The sequence below is a fragment of the Erpetoichthys calabaricus genome, chromosome 14 (assembly GCF_900747795.2).
Source record: "Erpetoichthys calabaricus chromosome 14, fErpCal1.3, whole genome shotgun sequence".
Classification (NCBI taxonomy): Eukaryota; Metazoa; Chordata; class Cladistia; order Polypteriformes; family Polypteridae; genus Erpetoichthys; species Erpetoichthys calabaricus.
The window spans coordinates 35,918,712-35,942,135 of NC_041407.2; the positions used below are offsets into that span (position 1 = coordinate 35,918,712).

Below are 23,424 nucleotides of genomic sequence, written 5' to 3' on the forward strand. Positions count from 1 at the left end.
GGTGAGGTGGAGGATTTATATAGGCTGAGTGTGCCAAACTGTTGCCTATTAGAAAGACATAATGTGAGCCATTGAAGGGCTAAGCCAGAGATGCCTACAGCGGAGAGACGTGACAGGAGGATTTCATGAATAACAGTGTCAAATGCTGCACATAAGTCTAGAAGGAGAAAAATATTAAGTGAATTGCAATCAGCAGACTGGAGAAGATCATTGACTACACGAAAAAGAGCTGTTTTAGTGCTGTGCTGTGAATGAAAGCCAGACTGAAAAGGCTCATAGGGTGTGTTATCTAGAAGAAAAGCATGGAGTTGTGTAGCGATCACGCGTTCCATCACCTTAGCCAAAAAAGGGAGATTAGAGATAGGCCTGTAACTGGAGAGAGAAGAAGGGTCCAGGTCAGGTTTTTTAAGGATTGGGGTAACTGCAGCAGTTTTGAGGGCAGTAGGGACAGAACCTGAAATGAAACATGCATTTACCAATGAGGCAATAGAAATACTAATTATAGATGAGCATGTCTTAAGCAGAGAAGTGTGGGCATATCAAGCAGACAGGAGGAGTCATTAGACTTATTAATAAGTTCAGAGATGGCAAGAGAGTCAACAAGTGAGAAACAAGTGAGTCTTGATGATGGAGATGGCAGATCAGAATGAGTGAGCGACTGACTGTGGTGTGGAGGGGAAACTGTGATAGATTTGATCAATTCTGGTATTAAAGAAATGTAAGAAAGCCTGACACTGTTCAGCTGTATTGGGGCATGCTAGAGGAGGGGGTTGGAGGAGTTTATTAACAGTTCTAAAAAGAGTTCTAGGCCTAGACTTAGCACCATTTATGAGAGAGGGATGGAGCATGCAGTGTTACGGGCATCCCTATACTTAAGTATGTGCTCAGTGCAAAGCTGTGAATGAACTATGAGGCCAGTTTTCTTATAAAGCTGTTCAAGACACTGGCTAGTGGCTTTCATAGCTCTGAGCTCATCAGTGTACCAGGGACAGGAGCGGGAGGCTGTAACATGCCTAGTCCTTAAGGGAGCAAAGTTATCTAACAAATGGGAAACACTACTGTTATAAAGGGAAACCATGTTTTCAGGAAAGGGAAGACTATGCAATTCATGAAGAGATGAAGACAGAAGAGAAGCAGCAAACAAATCCGAATTAACAGACCTAATGTTGAGATAGGAGACAGACTTTTTCTTGACAGATGTAGTGGTAATAATGCTAAAGTTACATTCAATAATCTTATACCAGAGAGTGAACCTGAGACAGAGACATTATACAAGCCATTTGAACAAAGCAAATCAAGAATATAACCCAAAGTTGAGATAAATTCAGCTGTAAGAGAGCAGTTAATATCAACATAAATATTAAAATCACCAAGTAAAATTACAGCAGGGCAAAGAGATGAGATTACAGTGAGAAGTTCATTAAATTCAGACAGAAATTTCACCACAGATTTGGGAAGGCGATAAACTAACAACAGCAGTACAGGAGGGGAGGAAACCATTTAAACAGCAATATATTCAAAAGATGTGACTTCAAAAAAGGAGCGTTCCTTCATTGTCAAAGTAGATCTATAAACCACAGCCAGGCCACCTCCTTTTCCTGTTAACCTGGATTTAGATATGTGGCTATAGCCTGGGGAAGACAGCAAGTTTAAATGTAAATAGTCACCAGGTTGTTGCCAAGTTTCTGTAAGAAGAAACATGTCCACTTGCTTCTGGGAGATGAGGTCATTAATCAGCGAGGTCTTGTTAGTGATGGAGTGAGTGTTCAAAAGCGCGAGCCTAAAGTTGGAACAGCCGGGAGAGTAGGTCGCAGCCACTTCCTGAAGAGGACAAAGATGGCCCATGTTTATTCCTCAGACAGCCCTAGCATTACGCCAGTAAACATGGTGAGATGTCAATATACTTGGAATTGACGCGTTTGAGCCATAGATCCATGAGGGGCCTCTTTTAGACCGGTGAATATAGCAAGGACGCCAAGTAATTCCAAGCGAATGGCAAAAACTATAAGTCAGGGAGGGCAATCGTGGATGACAGTCAAGATTTTTAAGTTCATATGGAGAATATATGAGCTGCATTGCCAAAAAAAAATGACAACACACAGCACAACTCCAAACCAGAGACCACCAAGAGCGAACAGAATGCCACATAACACCATGCTAACTCCAGCTACACACGTTAGCCAACCCAAATCTCACTGCATAACCAGCTAGAAAAGGAAAAGCACAGTTGGCAGGCTGCACATTCGCAGCTCAGACTGGTGACTGCAAACGAAGCAAGAGTAGATTCATACTCACCGCAAAGGTAGTAACAGGAGAAAAGGAAAAGAGCTCGCACAGGACTGAAGCAGGTGTGATCTAGGCAATCGCCAGTGGCATTCGTAAGTAAAATTCGAAAAGAGCAGTCAAGTCAGAAGATAAAGGTGGAATAGTCTGACAGGACAAAACAACACAAATACAATGACACCGGTGAGAAGCGGCAGCCAAACGCGCACAGCATACTCTCAACCGGAAGTGAAAATGAGTTGGAAATCTGAACTCAAATTATTGAAACCACTAGTTTTGAAATAACTAATTTACAGACTGATAAGGGCATAGTCCCAAGGATTATTGTGCACAATAAAACATGGGGAGACACTAATGCAATGACAGCACAAAAAACAGAAATCAAAGGAACAAAAATGAAAAACCCAAAGCATAACATAACTGTCCGATTTTCTATTGATTTTCACTGATCTATTTTTGCTTGGAAAAAACCCACCGAGGGGTACTGGATATCAGCAGCATGTCCAGTTTTAACCCAGAAGTAATTAGAATGATGTCCTTTTGACCAGTGTAGCCAATGAACCTTACCAGTCGGAACACGCTATGCTCTAAAGCTCTGTTGAAACCAATAGAAAGAAAATGATCATTTAATAGCTCGAGCGCAGCTGAGAATCCTTTGTGGTCAAATGACACATTACGCGAAGAAAACAATGCTGAAACCCACAAAATACAACAAAGCCCCTCCTCAGAGATGCATGCTCCAAGTGTGCTAAAAAGGTTTAGAAGGAAAGCAAGTGTGAAATAACTGCACTGAATGGGGCCCATGGATATTGCAAGCAGAACCCAAGACCATTCCTTAAGACTGAAACCCTTCCAGTCCACCAAATACTAAATGGGATTACCCCTTCTACATGAATCCAAGATGTTATGGACAACCAACCCCCTCCTACCCTTCACCAAAAGAGAGGAGAGGGGGAGTGACAACTGCTGAAAAACAAGACGTTCAATAATAACAAACTTTGAAATGCTTCTAAAACTCATTAAATGCCTGCTTAATGTCCATAGTTCAACAAAATTTTCTAGCACCCCTTTTTGTAACAGAAGTGATGGGAGATACTAATTCACAAAAGTTCTGGTTAAAGCTCCGGTAAAAAGTGTCAAACCTGTTTAATTCTATCAGCCATTTTTCATTTTAAAATCTCTGAGACATTCCCCGGGACCATCTGAATCCCAGTGTGGCTAATATAATACATATATAAGAAATAGGACAGATGACTGATAAAATTCACACTTTTCTAGTTTCACAAATAACTTATGAGCTTCCAACCAGAACAGGGCCTCCCTGATATAGCTGATATGGGAAAATAAAAATCTAAATGTTGTGTTGCCAGTGCATAATGACCCAGAAAATCATGAAAAACTGTTAGAGAATTAGCCAAGCCTTACAGCATCACCAAATATTTTTACAAGTCCAGAAAAGGTATGAAACACCATCTTCCATTCATCCAATTCCCTAATTCTAATAAGATTATAGGTACGATGCAGATCCAATTTAGTAAAAATAGTAGAGCCCATGATCTAATCCAATAAAGAGGAAATTAAGGGAAGAGGATAAGCAATCTTTACAATGATCAAAAGTCAATTAACAGATGAAGGGAAATTTCTTTTTTCAAAACAACAAAAAAAGCCTCCAAAAGGCTACTAGATGGTCTAATAAAACAGTTAGCCAAATTCTCAGAAATATATGCATCCAGGTTGTAAGCAGTGCTGCTCCTGGAATGAGCTTGAGTGCATAGTTGTAGGGTCTATGAGGAGGATGTGTCATGGAACCCATCTTAGAAAACACATCCACAAAATACTCATATGCCTGAGGTAATCCAGGAGCAGCCTATACGCAACAAGAGGAATAGCTAAACAATTAACGAAACACTGAGAACTCCATGACACTAATACATTATTTCCCTAGTCAATCACTGTAGAGTGTTTAGAATGCCAATGATATCCCAAAACTGCAAGGGGAGTACAAGATGGAAAAAGTAAGAAGGTTGTTCAGAGTGTAGACTACCCAAAGTTAAGGTAACAGTTTAGAAAAATTTTATGGACCCAGAAATTTTAAGCAGACATGTTTTAAGCTGAACGTATCTTCCCCTGTTTCTTTCCCTCATATTTCACTGCCTACTTTCTCTTGTTCAGTGAGAGAAGTGAGTTCTTGCTTCATCTGCCAGTATTTTAAATCTGGGCTAGAATGGTGTCAGTGCCAGCCTCATGCATGTGTGAAGATTGTCATCAGTGAGCCTTAAGCGATATTTGTTTTTTATTATGTTCATGGTGGAGAAAGCTGTCTCACAACTGTATGTGGAACCAAACATGGTCAATATGTACAGGACCACTTTCCCCAGCCCTGGGAAAGCTGCCTCTGGGACCTTTTTAAACCAGAAGGTGGCAGGGTCATTTCCTCCAAAACACTGTTTCAGAGCCACATCTCCCTGGAGATCAATCAGTTCCATCTCAAGATTCCCAGAATTTGCCCACTTGAAGAGTTGTGTGGCTTTTTTTGACAACCCCCTGACATCTGTTATCAGGAATGGATTCTGCATGAACAGGGTGATCCACTGTCCAAGACTGAAGCAGTTATTGAAGTTTACAATCAGCTTGTCAACAAAGTCAGAAAAAGTAGATACATCCCTCTCACCCTGGACCTACTCCTTCAGTGTAGGAAAGTGTTTCCATGCAGGTCTTACTTGAACACCTGAATTAGAATTAGAATCAGAATTGTTTAACAAAAAAGAGATTTGCTTTGCTTTTTTATATTAAGTTGTTATGTTTGTAATATTTGTAATGCTATTACAGTGGTGCCTTGGTTTGCGGGCATAATTCATTCCGGAACCGTGCTGTAATCCAAAGCACTTGTATATCAAAGCAAATTTCCCCATAAGAAATAATGGAAACTCAGATGATCCGTTCCACAACCCAAAAATATTCATATAAAAATGAATAATACAAAATATAAAGTAAAAATACATAAAATAAATTAACGAACATTTTACCTTTGAAAAGAATTGTGGCTGGTGTGAGAGAGACGAGAGAGATGAGAGATATAAAAGCAGCAGGAGGGTTATTGTGTAGGACGACTTTCACTATAACTAACAGAATCACTGTGGTCTTTTGGCTCACTGGAATCTTTTTCTTTTTTGGCGACTTTCAACAAGGAACCTATCCAATGACAGTTGCTTTTGCCTCCTTTTGAGGATTTCGCAGAAATGTAACATTGCAATGTCATTAAACAGATTCGTCGCTCGCACACAAAATAATAAAATGCTTTACACACACATACACAACGTCACAATGCTATAGTAAACAGTATCCGCTCGTACGGATGTTGACTATATGAGTAAGGCACGCTGACTGAGACCAAGCATGGGAGACAATTACCCACAATCCCGCAGAGAGAGAAGAACCATCGGCTCAGCTGTGATCACGTGACACTCAGCAGGTAAAGCATATATGTACTACTTGTATTGCAAGAACTTGCTCGTTTATCAAGTTAAAATCTCTCTATTATAAAAAAAAATCTTGGTGGAAGAGAGACCAGGAAGACAAGATGTGATCTTCTCAGAAGACAATTTAATTTTATTGAGATGAAAGAGATTGGCCACGGAGTGTCTTGCGGGGACCTTAAACATTAGACTTGGTGCCAAGAGATGCAATTTGACGTCCTGCGAGAGACACTTTAATGTCACGTGAGACAAGGCTGTGAGACAACATTGAAAAACAAGTTCACGGTCATCTAACCAAGCAGTTGTTGGAATGCTTTTGGCAGACAGACATCATGTGCTCCCAGCTCTTAAAACAACGACAAGTGACAAGCAGAACACACAGCTTGCCAGCAGCAGCAGCAGGAACCCAGCAGATGATCCAACCACTTTTCGTTAGCGTGCGGTTAGCCAAACCCCCACCCCTCCATACCCCCCAAACCCCCCCATCTCCCGGCAATGCGAGCGGCAGAGACGCAAAGTGGCAAAAGGACAGCTGCTGTACAGGCTTTGAAATGATCAACGCAAACCGCGACAAGCAGAAAATGCAGCTCACCAGCAGCAAGAAGCCAGCAGATGATCCGACTGCAACTCATTAGTGTATGTTCAGCCCCCCATTCACAATGCAGGCAACGTTATATGTCCTGCGAGAAAGAGATTTAACCACGCCCTGGGCTGGAAATAAAGGACAAGTATTCTTTTTACAAAAGTTTTAAAGTAAAAGTGAAAATAATGCATATGTAACAATCCCCATGAAATTAACAATCTCTTTAAATTGTATATCTGGTAAAACAAACCCGGGTTTGGGTGAGTGAAGCAAGCAGGGGGTGGAGCCCCCTAGTTTATTAAAAGTTTTTGCTCGTCTTGCAAAACACTTGCAGACCAAGTTACTCGCAATCCAAGGTTTTACTGTATAATGTTATTAATGAAGAGGTTGTGCAGGAATGTGTAAATAAAAATATGAGCAGGTGTGGTGCATACCTCAAGAATGTGCAGACAGCTATCATCAGGTCACACATAGAATTGTCCTTCCCCTGTAACTTTAAATTCAATTGATTCAGGTGTGAAGTGATATCGACCAAAAAAGACACAATGTCCATCTCCTTCTCATCTTCTAAAAAGCAAGAAAACAGTAGCCAGGTTTCCATCCAAGGAGTTTTTGCGAAAAAATATTTAGCGCTTCAAATTTTTTACCAATATAGCTGATGGAAATGCTAATTATCGATGAAATGTTGTACATGTCGACATAATATTTTTCCGTTTAACTTTAGCGCATAAATTCCATGTCGATACTTCAGATGTCGCAAAAACTACATTGGAAACCGTTTTTGTCGGAAAAAAGGGCTTTAACGCAAATAAATGTGTCACATTTTCATCACGTGCAATCAAAACGAGAATGGCGGAGCGGCTCGCATGGTCTGGTAAAGAGAGTTTTTTTTTTTGATTAAACGTCGTTATTTTGTATTAATTCAAATTTCAGTTTTAATTAAAAACCTTAAGGGAAGCAGGTTAATTCAGTTGTTATCGCACTGTGAAGGGATGTTGAAAGGTAGGCTCACCTGTACAGATCCGATGCTGCAAACACAGCTGCATCATGGGCACTTCCAGGAGTGCCAACGCAAATGTCTCGTATCATGTACCTGTCATCAACAAGGGCCTGGGGAACAATAGATGGCCACCCTTTGCGATTAATGTAATCGCGGTAGCCTTCCGTCGGGGGAAGAATAGGCACATGCGTGCCATCCAGCGCACCGTAAATCTGTGGCACAAGATGCACCAAGGAATTGCGGTATGCAATTTCATTGGCCTCCGCTACAGTCGGAAGTCTGATATAACGCCGCATTAATTTTTCTTTAATAGCGGTGCACACAGCATATACACATCGATGGACGGTAGTTTTACTAACCACGAAAGTTTCTCCAACTACTCTATACTCGGCGCAGGTTGCCAGCTTGTAAAGGGCGATGGCAATCCGCTTTTGGGTTGGAACCGGTGGTCGGTGGCAACCTGTGATGGGCGCAACATCAGGACTGATGAATCCACACAACATGTCAAACGTCGGCCGTGTCATTATAAAATGTTGCAGCCAGAGATTTTCTGTTAAGTGTCTCTCCACCACCTCCTCCCAGAAGGTCTTATTCCGTCGTCTCTCCCATACCCGTGGGTTTCGTCGCACTGGGGTACTTTCTTCGAGCTCTAGGGCTATTCAGACAAGCAACTGCTTCATTCTGCTGTCGTCTTCGGATATTATGTACAATTCCAATTATTTGTGAAACTGAAATAACAGTAAGTTGGCAAATTTCAAAAAACTGTCTGAATAATCTCTCCATTTCTTTGTTTAGTGGAGGGGGTGTAACGTGGAAAACAAAAGGTAGATAATTTGCGACATACACAAAATTATGTATGGAAACGGCTCAAGGGCAGATTTTTTTCGCGATACAACAAAAGTTATGCGACAGTTCGTTTTGGGGGGGATGACGTCATCACGCACACCATTTTATCGATAAAAAGCCAGTTTGATGAAAACAGGCTGGAGACAGCAAATTTCGCACTTTTTTTTTACGTATATTCTGTTTGTCGATAACAAAACGTCGCAAAAAACTGGATGGAAACTTAGCTAGTGTTGCCTTTTTGCTCTTCAGCTGTGCTAGGAAATCTGTGATTTCCTCTCTGATGGCCCAAAAGCACTCCAACACTTTGTTTTTACTGAGCCATCTCATGTTATTATGCATCAGGAAGTCTTCAGCATTTGCATCCATTTCTCTGAGGAATTCCCTGAGCATGCGATGTTGGATAGAAGAGGATGCATGCAGAAAGTTTAGCATTTTCATCATGGTGTCCATCACCTTAGCATACTCATCTGACAGGCTAGAGCACAGGACAAACTGATGAATGATGCAATGGTAAGAGATGAGCTTGGGATTATCCTCTTTCATTCTTGCCACAGCTCCTCTCTCCCTCCCTACTATGGCAGGGGCTCCATCCATGGTCATGGAAATCACTTGTTTCAGCTCAGTTCTCCTCTTCATTAACATCTCCTTTATGGCCAGGTAGATGTCCTCTCCACTTGTATTGGTGTTAAGAGGTGTGGCACCTAACAGGTCTTCACAAAACTCATTCTTCTCCATGAATGTTACATAAATAACAGCTGGGCACTGTCAGACACATCAGTGGAGTCATCTACAGCTAAGTCTATGCATGGAGCCTTATGCATGGCTTCATGCAACTGTTCTAGCACACCTCTGGCAAATATCTCACTTTTCCTTGTGGCTGTTGATGGAGACAGAGGTATTTGTTTTATTTTCTCACAAAGCTTCTCTTTTTGTTTTTCCTCAAAAAGGGTATAAACTACTGCACTCAGGCACTTCTTGATAATGCCTCCATCACTGAATGGTTTTTAGTGACATCCCAAAACCCTCACAACTCTGAGGGAACACTCATTAGTGAGTTGTTGGTCAGCAAATTAATGTGTTAAAATCCTTGTTGACCAATCGTAGATGGCTTTAAGATCACTTATTTTCTGTAGCCTAACTGGCGAATTTAGTGAGTAACTTTTCTCAAATGAAATTTTATGCTTAGTTTCATAATGGCGTTTCACATTCCCACTTTTAACCACTGCCACCGTCTCAGAGCAGATGAAACATAGCAGTTTCAAGCTTCCTATGGAAATTATGAACATAAAAACCTCGGTCCATTCTGGATTGAAAGCCCGGTTTTCGGTGTCAACCTTCTGCTGTTTAGCAAATGCCATAGCACATTGACTGACAATTTCACCGCTTTTCTCTCTCTTGAGAGAAAAGAGTGCCAGCTGTTTTCACGTGGATTGCAGGTTTTCTGCGCCTCTGTTCAGTGAAGGCCTACTCTGCTTGTGATTGACTAATATTCTTGTCTTCTCCTTGACCAATCTCAGTCTTCATGCTTAAACCGAACCATCTCAAACCCATGAAGGCAACAAGTACTGGCCAATCAGAGACACATAGGAGGTCCCTTTCACTGAGTAGCGGTGTAGAAACACTATCAGAAAAGAGTTGCTGGTAAAAATGTAATCTCCGCCAAAACTAAATAAAACTCAATGATATGTCTGTTCTGGGGCTGGGAACGGACAGAACAGAGTCTGGGCCCGAACCAGGACCGCGGTCTGCCTATTAGTGACCTGTGCTTTACAGCCTCTGACTCCCACTGTCAGGCTTGCATCCCATGGCACCACCCCCAGAACGCCTCTCTCAGCCTCTCCTTCCCTGCCTCTTTCTGACAAATCACTACAAATGAGCAGCGTTTCGGCCACTCCAGCTCTCAGGTCACTCAGCTGGAGTAGCAATCAGCCCCTGAGCACCGAGGGACTTCCTCATAGCTGTCTACTTTCTCCGCCTTTCTGGTGCTCACTCATCTCTCTCTCTCACTCATTCTCTCTCTCTCTCTCTCTCTCTTTTCTTTTCTTTCAATTAGCCTTTTCCTTTTGATTCTTTTCTCTCTCCCTCTCTGTCTTGCACTTGTGCTTCCCTTTTAAAGCAAGGACATGGCACAGCTGCGGCAGTCAGCAGCTCCCGGTGCCAATTAGGGTCACAGGCAATCCTACATCTGTCTACTAAGTTCAGGGCATCCACTCCCGCATCGCATATGAGAACCGCTCTCGCCACGCTACCATACACCCACCTGCAGACGCAAGTCTGGTGATTATTTATTTAAATCTATGCAAACCAGCTGCAGACTTCACTTTACCACAGGATATAGAATCATTATGTACCAGTATCCCTCAAAACACTGCTCAACATATTGGTCTTGGGCACTTTTTTACACTTTGACTTCATTTGCAAACTTATGAATATTTCTCTCAATTGAAATTTGCTTGTCTTTAACAAAAAGTTTTTTCACCAAAACAAAGGTGTTGCCCCGTATAGCTAACTTGCATGTGTCTAATTTCGAAACACAACTTATTTACTCTGGTGACAATACTTTTTTTAAACATATTATTTCATGTTTGCGATATATTAATGATGTTTGTATAATTTGGAATAGTGATTCTGGTTTATTAGATTTGTTTCAAAATTATATCATTTAAAGTGATCCCTATCTCAAATTCACTCTCAGCTGAAGTTTACATCTATTCATTTATTAAATGTTTTAGTTACTATTGTCAGCACTTCCTTCCAATTCTCCTTATTTAGGAAAACTTCTGATTACAATACTTTACTTCATACTACAAGTTTTCTCCCTTGATCATTAGTTAACAACCTTACTGTAGGTCAGTTTTTTGCATTAAGTACTTTTGTTCTAACAATCAAGATTTTGATAAAATGGCCCTAGACCTTAAAATGTGGTTTTCATACAGTGGCTATTTAAAGAAAAGTATACACAAGGCCGTTAAACGAGCTGCTTTATTACCAAAGATTTATTACGTTCAGCACAACATAAATCAACTCCCAATACTCTGATTTACTTGCAGCCTTATATACTCTTTATATGACAACTGAATATGAATCCCTATTTTAAAACTTTGTCATGCCTTTAACTTGAACACCACCATTTCTGATTCCCCTTTTTTGGTTTTTCTTGTAGCCGTAATATCAAAGACAATGTTTTAAAATCATATCTACACGTCTTTCACATGCAACCTTCTTAAAATCTGAATTATTCAATCACTTTAGACATTTAAATATGGACTTTTACACTTCACATGAACAATATGTGAACTTTGAAAGGGGTATCTCTCTTTCTATCTCTCTCTCTGTATATATATATATATATTTACAATTATCTTGTTTGGTTATTATGTTATTTATAGTTTTCTGGATATATGTTCTCTTTTTATAATTATTATGTCTATGTTTTTTTGATCCATTATTATTCTTTCATTATTTGTATTTTTTTTGGTTACGTTGTTATTTACATTTCTGTAGATATTTCTTCTGTCTATATTTTTTGTTTAAATGTTTTGAGTTCCTCCTTTTCTAAACTTGTGTATATGAACATGTGTTTCTTACTTTTTTATTGCACTGCTACTGTGATGCCATTTTTATATGTGTGTGTTTATTTTCAATTTTTCCTTAAATTCTGAGTATCAAATAACTTTTGCAGCTTATCTGTGCTTACTAAGTTAATTTATTTTCATTGAATGTTATTGTTTTCTTCTGTATATTTATTTATATATATATATATTCTGTCCTGCGGTGGGTTGGCACCCTGCCCGGGATTGGTTCCTGCCTTGTGCCCTATGTTGGCTGGGATTGGCTCCAGCAGACCCCCGTGACCCTGTGTTCGGATTCAGCGGGTTGGACAATGGATGGATGGATATATTCTGCTGTTGCTAAGTTACAAACGCAGCACCCTGAGGCGCTTGTGCTAATCGCTGGAGACTTTAACCATGTGACGCTGGACAAAACATTACCTGCATTCTCCCAGTATGTGGACTGTAACACCCGGGGAAATAAGACTATTGACTTACTGTATGCAAACGTTAAAGACGCATACAGCGCCACCCCGCTGCCTGCGCTTGGGAAAGTAGATCATAACCTGGTTCTGCTTCAGCCTCACTACAAACCAAAAGTGAGAGTCCTACCTGTAACCACACTATCATTCAGGAAGTGGACCCCGGAGGCTGAGAATACTCTGAGAGAATGTTGTGGAACTACAGACTGGGATATCCTGCAGGGAGAGAGTCCCGAGGCTTTGGAAAACATCTTGTATTACCCCAGTCCCAAAGGTATCACGTCCTAGTGAGCTGAATGACTTTCGGCCTGTTGCTCTGACATCACATGTGATGAAGACCATGGAGAGGCTGCTGCTTCACCACCTTAGGCCACAGGTTCAACACGTCCTTGACCCTCTGCAGTTTGCATATCAGGAGAAGGTGGGAGCGGAGGATGCCATCATCTATATGCTACACCGATCCCTCTCTCACTTGGACAGAGGCAGTGGTGCTGTAAGAATTATGTTTCTAGACTTCTCTAGCGCCTTCAACACAATCCAACCTCTGCTCCTTAGGGACAAGCTGACAGAAATGGGATTAGATTCATACCTAGTGGCATGGATCGTGGACTATCTTAAAGACAGACCTCAGTATGTGCGTCTTGGGAACTGCACGTCTGACATTGTGGTCAGCAACACAGGAGCGCCACAGGGGACTGTACTTTCTCCGGTCCTGTTCAGCCTATATACATCGGACTTCCAATACAACTCGGAGTCCTGCCATGTGCAAAAGTTCGCTGATGACACTGCTATTGTGGGCTGCATCAGGAATGGGCTGGAGGAGGAGTATAGGGACCTAATCAATGACTTTGTTAAATGATGCGACTCAAACCACCTACACCTGAACACCAGCAAAACCAAGGAGCTGGTGGTGGATTTTAGGAGGCCCAGACCCCTCATAGACCCAGTGATCATCAAAGGTGACTGTGTGCAGATGGTGCAGACCTATAAATATCTGGGAGTGCAGCTGGATGATAAATTAGACTGGACTGCCAATACTGATGCTCTGTGTAAGAAAGGACAGAGCCAGTTATACTACCTTAGAAGGCTGGCGTCCTTCAACATCTGCAATAAGATTCTGCAGTTGTTCTATCAGACAGTTGTGGCGAGTGCCCTCTTCTACGCAGTGGTGTGCTGGGGAGGCAGCATTAAGAGGAAAGATGCCTCACGCCTGGACAAACAGGTGAGGAAGGCAAGCTCTATTGTTGGCATGGAGCTGGACAGTTTAACATCTGTGGCAGAGCGAAGGGCGCTCAGTAGGCTCCTATCAATTATGGAGAATCCACTGCATCCACTTAATAGTATCATCTCCAGACAGAGGAGCAGCTTCAGCAACAGACTGCTGTCAATGTACTGCTCCACTGACAGACTGAGGAGATTGTTCCTCCCCCAAACTATGCGCCTCTTTAATTCCACCCGGGGGGGGGGGGGGGGGGGTAAACGTTAACATTTAACATTATACAAAGTTATTGTCTGTTTTTCACCTGCATTATTATCATTCTTTAATTTAATATTATTTATTGTATCAGTATGCTGCTGCTGAAGAATGTGAATTTCCCATTGGGATTAATAAAGTATCTATCTATCTATCTATCTATCTATCTATCTATTACAGAATTTTTGTCATTTTTTGTTGTTTATTCCTTTAAATATATTATGTACTTAACATTTTTGTGTTGTTCTTTCCTTTGCTGCTTATACTTACCACTACTGTTAGGATGCCATGTTGCAAAGCTTCTCCATTCATGGCAACCACTGCACAACCTAACTCAGTCGCATCACAAAAATGACTAGAGAAGCTAAGAAAAATACAAATTTACTAAGGAAACTCAAAACAGAAGATAATGACAGTAATATGAAACTAATTCTACTAAGTTATAGAAATTACCATTAATGAACCATGAGGCATTTGAAATATACTAAAAGTATTATTATGAGGATGATGATGATGATTATTATTAATCCATCAATCCAATGATTTTATAAACATTTTAATATTAGTACTTGGCCTTGGCGAGGAAGGGATGATATGAAACAAGGCCTAGACTGGGTATGATTCCATTGCAGAATACCATTTATAGGTCTCAGCAGAAGTAGATAAATGCAGCATAAACTATAAATAAATAAGTTTGAGAATACCTTCAAAAATGTACTTTTTATCTATTTGATTTGATTGATGCCTAAATTCATTGTGTAAAGTGTATTTTGTTATGCTTTATTGCTTATATATTTATTTAATTCCAAAAAATAAAGCCTGTTTTTTGTTTTTAATGTAGGTGAAAAAAGGTCTAACTGAGTTTCTTTACAAAATAATGGTTCTGCATTATTTAATGGATTCAGATGGACAAATGTGGGTATGCAGCAAAACTAATCTTTATGTCATTGAGATTCTTGAAACATTTGAAGTCCCCAAAAAAAACAGCAGACATGTAAGTTTCACAATTTAGGATTTATTCATTAAAGAAAAATGTTATGTCTTATCATTTTAATGACCAAGTTATATACACAGCCCAATAGTTAATATTTTTTCTCATGCTAATCTGTACAAGATATCTTAAAAACGATTTGTTTATTGCTAGAAGTTATTTTAATAATGTGATTGGCTTAAAAAGATTTTTGGGATAGAAAAGGTAATGGTTTGCTGTTTATAGTGTTTTTTGAGTAAGATTCACTTCTATATTGACATTTAAAATCTGACAGCACTCTCTGCTTTTTTATATAGTCACATTCTTTTGACAAGCTGTTAATCCTGCTTAAAAAATATTATTTGGCCACAAATCTGTAGTCATGATGGACAGACATCACTACCCCTTTTCCTTGCAAGAGTAGTCTGAGATAAACTGATGCAGTTTTATGAGCATTTAGTTCTGAAATGCATGTTTTTGCATGTTTCAAGGAAAAAGTTAAGTAGCAGCATGCTCTGCAATGTACTGTACTTAGGATGTATAAGTTCATAAATATAATATTAAACATAGTGAAACATAAATGTAATGAATTATTATTATTATTATTATCAATCTTTTACCAAACCTGTTTTACCTAGATCAGGATGACTAAGTTCAGAACATGTCCTGGCAGCTCAAGAAAGACCAACAACTAGCACCAGAGACATTTATAAAATAAACAATGTAATACTAACATCTGTTTCACCATTTCTTAACTTCAGTTCCAAATGTGGGGAGAAAAAAGAGAACACTTGAATCTTAAAAATGTAAAATCAAATGTACCTAATGACATCAGCTGAAGTCTGCCTTAACTCGAAAGTCCAGTTGTGGGTGATGATGCAGCTTTCATTTCATGTCTGTTTTGTGGAACATATTTGAGCATAAAGAAGGGTGTTAACTTCAAGTTAATGGTTCAATATTTGTAACTATAATGTAGTGATTATCTAGTGATCATATATTTAATTTGTACTAAAATGTGGTAATTGTTCAATGTTTCACTGCCAAAACAGTTACATAGAGTATGTTAACCAAAATATTTATCTAATCTGGGACTAAAATGATCTGTCATTATTTTTACAGGGGTCCAGTGCTCATCAGTATAGTTTTTTGGATATCTTCGCAAAGATTTTTTGCAGACCACCAAAGGAAGTATTTGATCTTGAAATGAACAAGCAAGAGAACTCTTCTTCAGACCCATTAATGGATGACAAGGAATTTAAAAGTGAAGCATTTCAGAGACCCTATCAGTATCTTAAAAGATTTCACCATCATGACAGTCTTGATAGTTTTACTTACCATGGTGTTGAAGGAACACATGTTGAGTGCTTACAGTTGTTTTTTATATATTGTGGCATAGTGGATCCATCCTGGGCAGAGTTGAGAAACTTTGCCTGGTTTCTGAATTTACAGCTAGCAGATTGCGAAAACTCAGTTTTCTGTGATTTTAATTTGGTTGGTGATACTTTACAGGGTTTTAAAACCTTTGTAGTTGACTTCATGATTCTTATGGCTAGAGATTTTGCAACACCCTCACTTAATATCTCAGACCAGAGTCCTGGAAGACAGCAAGTAAATTGGGATGGAGTCAATGAAGATGATCTTGCTCCTTTCCGTATTAGAAAGAAATGGGAATCAGAACCGCATCCTTATATTTTCTTCAATGATGATCATGTTTCCATGACTTTTATTGGTTTTCATCTCCAACCAAATAACCAAAAAGGGGTTGATGCTATTAATCCTAAAAATGGCCTGATTATAAAAAAAAACATTATGACTCGGCAGCTCTATGAAGGTCTTAAACTTCAAGGAGTTCCATTTAACATCAACTTTGATGAACTTGAAAGACGTGAGAAGATAAAGCGTATTTGCAATGTTCTTGGGATACAGGACCCTTCAAGACTTGATGAAACCTATGAACTGACATTAGACAACATATTAAAGATGCTTGCCATTCACATGAGGTTTAGATGTGGTATTCCAGTTATTATAATGGGAGAAACTGGATGTGGGAAAACAAGGCTTATCAAGTTTCTCTGTGAGCTGCGAAGAAGTGGTGCTACAACTGAAAATTTGAAATTAGTGAAAGTTCATGGAGGAACATCTGCAGAAATAATTTATTCTAAGGTCAGAGAAGCAGAGCTGTCTGCTACTGACAATAAGCAGAAATATGGCTTTGATTCTGTTTTATTTTTTGATGAGGCCAACACAACTGAAGCTCTAAGCAGCATTAAAGAAGTTCTTTGTGACAAAACTGCTGAAGGATATCCTCTTATTGCTAATTCAGGTCTGCAGATCATAGCAGCCTGTAATCCCTACAGGAAGCATACAAACGAGATGATTGAACGCCTAGAGTCAGCAGGCCTCGGGTATAGGGTCAGAGCTGAAGAAACTGAAGAGAAGCTTGGTTCTATTCCACTGAGGCAGCTTGTGTACAGAGTGCAAGCATTACCTCCAAGCATGATTCCTCTAGTCTGGGACTTTGGTCAATTAAATGACCAAACCGAAAAAATTTATATTAAGCAAATAGTACAAAGAGTGGTTCACTCTGCCTCAATAATGAAGAATTATGCAGAAATGATAACAGATGTGTTGTCTACTTCGCAGTGTTTTATGAGACAGACTAGTGATGAATGCAGCTTTGTTAGTTTGAGGGACGTGGAACGATGCATGGCTGTTTTTGAATGGTTCTTTAAGAATCATGTGATGCTGCTTAATGAGCTAAATGCTTTTCTCTGTAAAATTTCTCAAGGCAAAAACAATCCACAAGAAAGAGATCCAGTTATCTGGTCACTGGTAATGGCAGTAGGAGTTTGCTATCATGCCTGTTTGGAAAAAAAAGAATCCTACAGAAAAAAGATTTGTGTGCATCTGCCTAAATCTTACCTTGAGTCTCAGATTCTAAAAGAAATCTACCTAATGCATGATCTTTTTCTTAATGGTGTTTATTTGCAAGACAAGACAATTGCACGAAATAATGCATTGAAGGAAAATGTTTTTATGATGGTAATCTGCATTCAGCTGCGTATCCCACTCTTCTTAGTAGGCAAACCTGGTAGCTCCAAGTCCTTAGCCAAAACATTAGTGGCAGATGCAATGCAAGGCCAGGCAGCACACTCTGATTTATACAAGCAACTAAAGCAGATCCACCTTGTGTCTTTCCAGTGTAGTCCTCACTCCACGCCTGAGGGCATTATTAACACTTTCAAACAATGTGCTCGGTTCCAAGAGGGGAAGAATTTGAATGAGTACATCTCTGTGGTTGTCTTGGATGAAATTGGCTTAGCTGAAGATTCGCCCAAGATGCCTCTGAAGACCTTACATCCACTTCTAGAAGAAGGGTGTATTGATGATGATCCTCTCCCACATAAAAAAGTAGGCTTTATTGGCATTTCCAACTGGGCTTTAGATCCAGCCAAGATGAACCGTGGTATTTTTGTTTCTCGCGGGGATCCAGATGAACAAGAGTTGATAGAAAGTGCTAAAGGGATCTGTTCCTCAGACCTGATTATGCTTAATAAATTAAAAGGTCTTTTTAAAAATTTTGCTAGAGCATACTTAGAAATCTGTAGCAAACAAAATAAAGAATTTTTTGGACTCCGTGATTATTACAGCTTGATAAAGATGATATTTGCAATCACAAAAGCCTCGGGCCGGGAGCCAGGAGCGGAGGATGTTGTAATAGCAGTTCTGCGAAATTTTAGTGGAAGAGATGACATCAATGCAGTCCAAATCTTCAGTGCACATTTTAGTGACAAACTTAATCAGGAGGCAGTTAACACAGTTGAACTTATAAGGCAAAACATTTATCCCAGTCAGGATGGAGAATGCCGGTATCTTCTGATATTGACCAAAAATTATGTCGCCCTTCAGATACTTCAGCAAACACATTTCTTGCATCAAAACCAGCCTGAAATTATTTTTGGTTCCAGCTTTCCTAAAGATCAAGAATATACCCAGATTTGCCGCAATATCAACCGTGTAAAGATCTGCATGGAAACAGGCCAGACCATTGTTCTACTGAACCTTCAAAATCTGTATGAAAGCCTTTACGATGCCCTTAATCAGTATTATGTGTGCCTTGGTGGACAAAAGTATGTGGATTTGGGACTGGGCACGCATCGTGTTAAATGTCGTGTGCAAAAGGACTTTCGGCTTATAGTCATTGAGGAGAAAGATGTTGTTTATAAGCAGTTCCCGATCCCTCTTATTAACAGGCTTGAAAAGCATTACCTTGATATCAATACAGTTCTTAAAAACAACCAGAAAAGGATTGTCCAGGAGTTAGAGAGTTGGGTGAATGTTTTCGTTCATGTTGACAATCAGCAAGTTGGCATATTGGAAAAACAGGCCTATAGCCCATCGGATGTCTTCATTGGCTATCATTCAGACACTTGCGCGTCAGTAGTTTTACAATTGGCTCAACGACTTAAGGGAAATTTGGAAGGTTTTGAATTGAAAAAACAATTATTGGAAGAGGCTAAAAGCATTCTGTTAAACTGTGCTACACCTGATTCTGTAGTGAGGCTAAGCTGCACTGAATTGTCAAATGGGGAGACAGAACATTGGATAAAGGAATACTTTGAAGTTCAGAAGCACAGCTGCCTGGCAGACTTTATTATTTTACGTGCAAAGCAGAAAGATCAGAGTCAAACTGTTTTTGCTGAAGTAAGTATTATATGGGTTCTTTCATTTGTGTTTTTGGTTCTTTACACAAATGTATTACTTATAAACTGTTTAGTGAAATTTGTAGGTGTGGCACTTCTTTGTTTAATTTTTTTCTAGAGTAAATTCATACTCTCAGCAACCTGTTGAGGAAAGAAAAAAATACATACTTATTTGATTAAAATTGCTGCTTTCAAACAAACCCCCCCAAAAATTAAAATGTCATAATAAATTACATTTTGTGGACAATTTTGCAAAATAGATATTTGTTATACAAAATTCTGTTTAGCCATACATTACAAAGTAAACACACAAGATCTTTAACCCAGAAAGATTTTGCCTTTTGAAAGACTTTTGTGTGATCTAGTTTACAGAGTTCTGCTATTGGTTATACCAGGCATTGAAATGCATTATTATGATTTTAAAGTTATTTTTCACTTATTCCTGAAAAAGATTTTTTGGGCTTATATATGTATTTCAATGGTAAAATTAAATTATTCGATAACTGTCAGGTCAGCAGTTGGTCACTTATGGTCAGTCATATGCCTACTGATACAGCAAGTTTAGTGTGAACTTTTAGTGCATGTTATGGTTTTTTTAGAAAGTCTAGTACTATGTCACTATGTGATTATTTACTGCAAACAACATGACAATGTGAAATGCTTATAATAAACATGATCTCGGAATAATAAAAGGAAAAAAACTTGCAGATGATTTTACCTTGAAAAAACAAAAGTCACCTTTCAGTCTCTCACTTGTGTAGATATGTTATTATCTGTAAGACAATTTGTAATCAAAGAACATGTAATGAATGGCTCTGCAAACAAATGTAGGGCTAAAAAAATAATATGACACCTTGACAAATTCTATTGTAGATTACTCCCAATTATTATGGTGAGAAATTATATGTTCTGTAGTAGACAATGGCAGTATTTTTGAATTATACAGATTACATTTTATCATATTTACATATCTTTATGATTTCACTCGAAGTGCTTCAGGTCCCTAATTTAACTTTAACTGTGATTGTGCTAGTTATAGAAAAATCATTATATGAATTTATCAAATAAAGAAAAATCTGTGACAGAATCAGAAGCAGTTAAATACATTTCAATAGATGGCACATTGCAAACATTAACACCAGAGGGTAACTGTTGGATAGACAGAAGTCAAATTTTTGTATATTTATTTAGATTATGTATTGGAAGCTCCTTGCCTTGAAGATCAGTCCATGGTTGTCTGTGTACTCAGTTCTGACAAGATAAGTTCAAACCCAGCAGACTACATTAAAATGATCTGGATACAAAATGAGTTCATATTTCTTTCTTTTTTTTTATTATGCTGTCACTTATATTCTGTTGAACATGTAAATAACAGAGTCACTCATTCAAGGTTTGTGATGCTTCATTTTTCATAGGTTACTACTTTTTCTCGGCTCCTGACAGCATGTGATGTTGAGACTTTGGGAAGAGATACTGCTGACAATTACAAAATACAGCTGCTGTCACTGCAGCAATTTGATACAGAACACTCATTCTTGAGAAAAATTAGGTAGGTTAAGAGGTATTATTTTGTAATTTCTCAAGCAAGAATGAATGTTAAGTTTTGAGTAATATTGTTGCAGAAGCCTGTATTTGCTGCTCAATATTACAGCCAAAAGGAATTTGATGCTACATAGGCTATTTTCATTTACTGCAAAATACTATCCAAAAACCATACACACACCTCAAAACAGGTGACAGAGAACAAAACACTTCATCGTTTGAGAAAAATAGTTTTATTTTAAAACTAATTTAGCTTCTTGAAACAAATAGTGGTGAAGGCAGCACATCATCAAACAATAAAAATGTGATGTTGCAGGAAAATGGGAAAGTTTCTTGTCTATTGTTGGTTCTTTGCAATGTCTTGTTGTTTTGGTCTGGACAATAAGTCTAAATATTGCCTGTTTCAATGACCACCAGCAATTAAAAGTGTATGTTAAAGCATTCTCATACTGGCAGTCTGTGAGTAAGCATATAGATGGTTTTATCTTTTTATCTAAATATTACTTTCAAAATTATCTCAATAAATATTATAATTCTCTATGTGTTCTTTCTTCTCTCAGTTCTCTCTGTAACTAGACTATTTCAACAAGTTCTTGGTTACACAAAGGATTTTATGCCTGACCTTCAGTTCTTCACTTGTTTTCTACTTTGTCTCTGGATGTTTACATTTCAAAAGGACCTTCTGTCTAAAATAATTTTGTGTATGTGGATAAATACAGGATGTGTATGTAAATATTGCATATCACATATGTCTGCATAACTGTTTAAAGCATAATCACAGTGGTATACTAATTATATATTACATTAGCTGCACATGACAAGGAGATGTGTCTATATTTTTTTTACCTTATACATCTATTTAAAGGATAAGTATGGTATTTTTCAAGTTGTTTCTTCGCTTTCATGGTATATGTCAGGTGTCTGGAATGCTTACCAGACACCCAGTTGTCTTCTTAATCCCTAATAGTGCGTAACTGAAATTGAACAGTGGCAATTGATAGTCACAACAAAGTTTAAATTGTCAAAAATGTGCAAGTGCATCTTTATTCCAATCACAAAGATTCCAAAGTGCACTTCATAAATATTTAATAGAGAGATGTTCATAAAAACAGTGCATTCAAAAAGGAAATATCATAAATAGTTACAATCAACTAAAAATCCTTGAGCAGCACCTCTTTAAATATCTCCTATGTTTCTATAGCTCACCAATAAAGCATACCCTCGCACTCAGTCCATAAGCAGTGACCACATCACTAGACTCACCACCTTCACAACAAACTTCACTAGCAATGAATTGCTTGCCCCACTTTCTCGTGCTGTACCTCCAATGGCCATGCTGACCACAGTTCCTCATCTGGAAAACTCGTATGTTTTCACTACTCTGTGCCATCTGCCCTGATGCACTTCACCTCAAACTTGGCTGTGCCATCAGTTCCTTCATGCTACCCGTTGCTGTGCAGGGTGCCCTCTCTGCCACCTCAAGTCGGAACTTCAAAGTCTAATGTAGATCCATTGTCTACCTAGCCTCCGCAGTCCCATCAGAGGTTTGATGCAGCAACGTTCTGTTGCATATGCCTGTTATCTTACCCTACCCCGTCAGCCACACCATGTCATCCTGTTTTTCTACCAGCACTACCTCTATGTGCAGAGCAGCACCGTGTTTCAAATATGCACCTGCCATTTTTTAACAGTCCTATGGGCCTCACAGCATATATTACTTTATATTATGGAATTGCACTCTAATGTGAAGCATATTTTGTACATTTTAAAAAATAACTAGCCCACTCTTGCTTTTTATAATGAAGCTAATGGATATCGGGATTCCAAGCTGAAAAAAGCCTCAAACCTTACTCAATACATCCACTTTCAAGTAAGCAAAGGTTTCAATTTAAGAAAAAGATCCTTCTACATTATTTATTTTTTCCTAACTGACACCTAGTTTTCATTCATCACCTTCTGTGTTATTTTACATAACCTACAGAGCAACATTCACATCGTGTGGCAACGTTGTGGTGAACAGCCCATGTTAAAAGTTTTATTGTACTTTGCACAAATAATAAATCTGAACTGAACTGATTACACTGCATTGCATTTTAAACAGCCTTAGATTTTTGAAAGAGGCAACCAACCTGCACTTTTCTGTGTCATGTTGTGCACATGCACAATAAAAAAAAAAAAAACTGTTTTTTCTTGGATTTATAGGTTCCCATCTTGTTATCTTCCTTTCCATCATACTTTCAATCATCCCACTTCTGCCACCACTCTGCTTCCTTTTGGAGGTCCCAAAAATCTTCGAGTGTATCCTTTATGTAACTTTATTTTTCTCCCCTTTCTTTTTATTTCAAATATATCTAGCATTTGTGTCTTGTACCTTTTTACTTCTTTTACTGTATCTTTCTTTACCATTTAACGTTGTTATAGTCCATATTCCAGCTGTTAACCTTTCTTTGCCAGTGTTTTCATTACTGGTTAGAACCATTTGTTTTGAAGACTTGTTTTATGTATCTGAATCAT

General features: G+C 38.8%; 1 protein-coding gene across 1 annotated transcript in view; it reads left to right on the forward strand.

Moving 5' to 3' along the window:
* Window positions 1-23,424, forward strand: part of LOC114664444 (E3 ubiquitin-protein ligase rnf213-alpha-like) — a 282,755-nt gene that overhangs the window by 102,757 nt on the left and 156,574 nt on the right. Inside the window, exons 11-15 of the mRNA XM_051918957.1 lie at window positions 14,537-14,689; window positions 15,785-19,369; window positions 20,784-20,917; window positions 21,776-21,785; window positions 22,112-22,275. Of these exons, the coding sequence (XP_051774917.1) occupies window positions 14,537-14,689; window positions 15,785-19,369; window positions 20,784-20,917; window positions 21,776-21,785; window positions 22,112-22,275 (4,046 nt within the window). The remainder of the gene's footprint in view (window positions 1-14,536; window positions 14,690-15,784; window positions 19,370-20,783; window positions 20,918-21,775; window positions 21,786-22,111; window positions 22,276-23,424) is intronic.